The sequence below is a fragment of the Abramis brama genome (genome assembly GCF_963993115.1).
Source record: "Abramis brama genome assembly, chromosome: 11".
NCBI classification, from domain to species: domain Eukaryota; kingdom Metazoa; phylum Chordata; class Actinopteri; order Cypriniformes; family Leuciscidae; genus Abramis; species Abramis brama.
In genome coordinates, this window is record NC_139973.1 from 30818004 (window position 1) to 30823775 (window position 5772).

The window sequence follows — 5772 nt, forward strand, 5'->3', positions numbered from 1 at the left end:
ATGTTTATACAAAAATCTTGAGAATATATTAGGCTACATGAAGCACATTTCAGCCTGTGAAACTGTGGAAGTCCTCAATGAAACTTTCGCATGCAGGCTTCTTTGATTTCTCTAAACAACTCTCATGCGAAAACAAAACACAAAGGCGTATTTTTATATTCGAACAGTCTTTTTTGTTTATATTGCTGTTTAAAATGGGAGTGGAAATCCGATGTGTCGCACGTCCGCTATTCACATTGTTGTTGGACAGAAACTTGAAGTGATTCACTTTTCCGATAGCGTTCGGTAGGCGTTGCTCGCAGCACTATATATCAGCAAGTGCAGTCAGAGCGCAGAGGGACAATCACGCCATCCTCTCGTACGGATAACCACAAGACTTTAACATTTTCTCCAGGCATCGGAATCTCGATACCAAAGTTCTACGTTTAAAAGTCTAGGAGCACCAAATCAGACCACAAGGATTGTAAGTTAATTTGTACGTCTTGTTTGTGTGTGCAAAGTTTGTAGTTTTTAAATGCAGCCTTTTTCATAGCTTACTCGTACCGGACCATGATAGGCTACACTTAAAACTAATTTAAGGTGTTACAAGATATCAGTTTTAAATGCGGTCTTAAAACCTCAAGTAACCTTCTCTAATTCTACACTTAGAAAGTTAAGGTAGCCGACTTAAAAATATCTCTCTTAACAAATTTACCGAGCCCGAAACTCTCAGATGGTGGCGTGGATTAGAAGTGTCCAATCCCGCGGATTTGTCACTGTAAGGCTACCAACGTGAAATCCGATTATATTTAGGCTAATGTAACAAACAAATGAATGCTGTTTTAGAATAAATGAATTTAAATGCACATTTTAAGAGTAGGATATGCATTATTGTGTCTACAGGGTCAGGTAAAGCGACACTTTTTGTTTCTCATCTCTTCGAGACGCTTTCGGTCTTTTTTGTTTTGTGGAGCAAGAATCAGTTCCTGTGAATCCATTAATTCATTATTATTATTTTTTTATTTTTTTGAATTTGGGAACAAAGGGTTTAAATAATGCAGTATTTAGCTACTTAAACTGAAACTATTTAATAAATATTAATTATGAATAATATTAACTATTTAATAAATACTTAAAAACTAAGTATTTAGCTTAAATTTAGCTACTTAAACTGATTTTCAGACTCCCCTTCTGAAAATGTTGACTCAGGCTTCTTACATTATTTTATTTAGCATTATTCTGTCTATTTATGAACAGAAACATATTAATATTTATATAAAAACATATTTCTGTTTTTTTTATTCAGTCCACACTTACAGTACTCGTTATGTAATGTGGGACTAATTTATTTAAATTCCCATGGTATAGTTTCCTTCCAGTTTCATGATCAGCATGTTTTCAAGGGATTTGTTTTACTCCTTGTAGTTGTTACTTTTCCCTGCACTCACATTCAGTACAATACTGAGTTTCAAGGGAACTTTAAGACTTAAAGAGAGAGAGAGAGAGAGAGAGAAGGGGAAGGAGGGGGCAGCACGGAGAGTCGCTGTGTCCGCACAGCTAAGTCTTTGTGCGGGCAAGTGTGCTTGATGCCTGGGGCCGTGAGATCAGGTGAGGGGGCCGCTGTGTTTGAGCAGTGTAAACGCAACAGTTTTACAAGGCTGGGGGACGTGATGGTGGTGCTTGGGGCCGTCTGTAATGGACCATCACATTTTATGGCACCTGATTTTTTCAATTGCACCTGGTAATCAGGTCAGAGGTTTACGCTGCCCTCTCTGTCTCCCTAGTCTAATGATATGAGAGTGGAAGCTATAAAATAAGTCTTTGTTTTGGAGGCGATTGAGGATCTTGCAGTAAGGATCACACGATGCATTAAGAGCAGCTGTGTCTCTTCTCATATTTCTTTTAATGAAATTAAGGTCAGGCGCTAACCGTGTTCAAGGGTCAGAACCAGTTGATTTGGAATGAAAATAAACAAGCCTAAACTCATTCTATCACTTGATGGTTCTTTAGCAAAACACATGTTTATAGTTGTATCTTTTTTTTTTTTTTTACACCAGGCCAATTGTAAACAGATATTTTGTTTAATATTCTCCATCTTTACTTAATAAATGTGAAAGAGCATAACTGTGTTTATCATTCCTGCTTCACTGCACAACGTTTTAGTTTTAAAAAGCATGCTTAAGTGTGCCAGTGTTTTGTTTCTATTCTGCAAACCCTGGGGGTTGAAGATCAAAACTGTGTGATTAGAGATGTGTGTACATCTGTGTTTGAGAATGTGTAAATGGTAAAACTTTGACACAGCGCCAGTCTGGTGGTTCTCTGTTCTCTTTAGCTTTTGTCAGTTCAAAGCCTGGCATCCAGTCCTCAAGCTGAGCATATCATTTTGAGAAAAGAACCTTTCACCCCTCTGTGTCGCAGAGGGAGCAGCAGCCGCCCATCCTCCCCTCTGTCTATGACTTATCTCACTTCTAACAGGCATTAGTCTCTCTCTGATGCCTTCAGGAGAGTTACACTCTGCTCTCTATCATTGTACTCACTCGTCTGGCCTGTTGGTTGTGCTGAACTTTTTTGTAGATCCTTAATGCCTCCCATTTGCCATGGATAACTACTTAGCTTTTCACTAGGTCACTTCATGACAACTGAGGTCTGCCAGTAAGCTTTTGCTCAACCGTCTGAGTATTGCTGCCAGGCATTTAATCCTTATGTTCAGCAAAGCAGTACTGCTTAGTCTTTGATCACTGAATCACGTTTGCTTTTTTGTCAGTCTAGTCTGATATTATTACAGTCAATACAATGAAGGAACACTAAAACAAATTCTGAACAAAACTGCTTCACGGCTCAATGTTATTTGCAAAACCTTTGTCTGCTAAATCAGTCATAGAGAGCGTGGTGCAGCCAATGTGCAGAAACATGGACGTGCAGATGTTCATGACTGTATGTTTAAGGTCAATACATTTCTTAAATATCAGAAAATTTGACTTTTTTAAGACAAGACAAGGGTGGATCATATTGTACAATGTCATGTGGTGCGACTCCCCAAAAAGATAATATTTGTGAATAAGATATCCCTAATATTTGATACACTGAGAATTATATTTAGAACAGTTTTTGAAAATAATGATTAAGATGTGTACAATTACATGTATTCAAGATGAAAGAAAAATGTTATTACCTTTTGCTTGATGGTTACACTACATTACATTTTTAGTCATTAAATTGAAAGTTTTCATGAATAAGCACATTTCTAAGAATTTGGAACATATTTTAAATATATATTTTCCTTTTATTAAATGTGGACACCCTTATTTGACTCATTGTCCCTTCCCTCTTTGATTTTGTGACCATTTAAATTTATTCTTAAATTAAGCGCAATCCAGTAAGCCTGGGAAATAAACCCATGCACTGAATTATTTTAAAAAAAAAAAAAAAAATTCTCTTAAACAGTACAAGGTCCTGTTCTCTGACAAGGGATCCTGGTGTGTTCGACATGTTTCAGATTATGTGTGTTTTATAAATAAACGTTCTTTGTTTTACATTTTTCTGTCCCTCTGAGTTTAATTGGTCCCGTTCGTGTATTTTTTCTGTCTACATGTCATAACAGTGGCTCTCTTTTTGTTTCAGGTCACAGCCGTTGCGTCCCAGTAGTGGCAATAACAAAGACGTGGCAAGATGAGTGTGAACGTCAATGACTTCAGTGACATTTTGGATGCACTGGGCGACCTAAACTTCTCAACTCTTGACGATAATGTCTCCCACGTGGAAGTGTGTCACAGCACCTTCAGCCAGAAGGCGTTGCTCTACGCCCTCTCTGTGCTCTACATCTTCCTCTTCATCATCGGCCTCGCCGCCAATGCTCTGGTGGTGTGGGTGAACGTGCGATCTGGGAGGAAACGTTACGAGACTCACCTGTATATCCTCAACCTAGCCATCGCTGACCTCTGCGTAGTGGCCACTCTTCCGGTCTCCATTAGTTCTCTGCTTCAACTCGGCCACTGGCCTTTTGGTGATGCCATGTGCAAAATTACACACCTGATCTTCAGTGTCAACCTTTTTAGCAGTATCTTTTTCCTTACATGCATGAGTGTGGACCGCTACCTGTCTGTGAAACTTTTTGGAGACGGTCCCAGTCAGAGGAAGAGAAGGACCAGACAGCTAATCTGTGTGGGCGTTTGGCTGCTGGCACTCTTTGCCGCCCTCCCTGAAACATACTTCCTTCAGGCTGAGAAATCCAAGTATTCAGACAGCATCGTATGTAAGTCTGTTTTCCCAGCAGACACCACTAACGAGTGGACAGTTGGCATCCAATTGAGTTTCTTCATGCTCGGCTTTGCCATTCCCTTCCCTATAATTGCTGTGTTCTACGTCCTCTTGGCCGGTACCATCCAACCCACAGCTGACCAGGAACGTCGCATCAGCCGTCGCCTCGTCTTCACCTACATTGTGGTCTTTCTAGTGTGTTGGGTGCCATACCATGGAGCTCTACTGCTTGACACGCTAGTCTTTCTCAACGTGCTGCCCTTCAACTGCACTCTAGAGAACGCTCTCTATGCAGCACTGCATCTCACCCAGTGGTTCTCCCTCCTTCACTGCTGCTTGAACCCCATCATCTACAACTTCATCAACAAGAACTACCGCTACGACCTCATGAAAGCCTTCATCTTCAAGTACTCTACCAAAACTGGCCTTGCTAGGCTCATCGATGCCTCGCATGTGTCTGAGACTGAATACTCCGCTGTGGAGAACCAGGGACCATTATGAACGTTCTATGATGGTGTTGATCAACACCAGCTCTGCAAAGCTCAGAGATAAACAGGGAACCGTCATGTAAATCTCTCTGTACTTTGAGTTCTTGAGGCATAGCAAAATTTGAGGTTTTGTAAAATAGTGGAACAACTTTGTACACATACAGTTTGCTTAATCTTTATAAACAGATGAATGTTTATGCTTTTTGTACATTATTATTACAGTTATAAATGTATTGAGAAAGCACTTGTATTGATTTGATTTGTAAGCGTATTAGCCTTGTAAGTCTAGCTAGGCTTTTGTGTCAGTGAAATTGGTGGAAAAGGTCCCTCCCTGTCCTGGAGCCACAGAGAGACTCATATAATCCGTTCTCCACTTATCAGTGGCTTTCGTACATCTGCCGGAAAGACTAAAGATCACATACACAATGTGTAATGTACAGTTATGTCTGGTAAAATGGAGGGGGATGTTGAAAACCCACACATTTGAGTGGAGAGAAGCAAGTCCAAATCAAGATTAGATGTAGCTATTGTAAACTGATGTTATGCTGTTTGCTATGCTTGTGGGAAATGATACACTTTTTTTAATAAGTTGTACATTTCAAGAACAATGCTAGCTGCATTTGTAAATGTTTTGTAAATAAAATTATATTTATATACTCAGTGTGTATGTTCAGTGTTTTGTAATATTGTCTGACAAAAATGTGCCGTTGAAATAAAATCTATATAAATTCTTTTGGAATTCTCTTGAATAGTTTTGTTTTGTTTGATTACAAATGAACCCATAAGCATGTTAACATGATGTTTGTTCATAATACATCAACTAATGTTAATTTATACAAATTTAAATGTTATAATGTATTAATAATAAATTTATTACTAATAATGTATTACTGATTTTGAAGATTAATGAACATTAGTTAATATATTATGAGCAAACATCAAATTAACCAATATTAGGATCATGGATTATTTCATAATACATGACGCATTAATTCATTTTAATGAATTAAACCTTACTAGAAAGTCTTATCAAATCATAATATTTGGT

The 5772-nt window shown here is 38.5% G+C and overlaps 1 protein-coding gene across 1 annotated transcript; it reads left to right on the forward strand.

Moving 5' to 3' along the window:
• Positions 1-245: 245 nt before the first annotated feature.
• Positions 246-5468, forward strand: ackr3b (atypical chemokine receptor 3b). Its single transcript, XM_084128221.1, has 2 exons — positions 246-463; positions 3601-5468. Exon 2 carries the CDS (start codon positions 3649-3651, stop codon positions 4735-4737), a length of 1089 nt encoding a protein of 362 aa, XP_083984347.1. The 5' UTR covers positions 246-463; positions 3601-3648; the 3' UTR covers positions 4738-5468.
• The last annotated feature ends 304 nt before the right edge of the window (positions 5469-5772 follow it).

Bases quoted from the DNA above. Each gene is read 5' to 3' on its own strand.
- ackr3b (XM_084128221.1), top strand. From the start codon at position 3,649: ATGAGTGTGAACGTCAATGACTTCAGTGACATTTTGGATGCACTGGGC.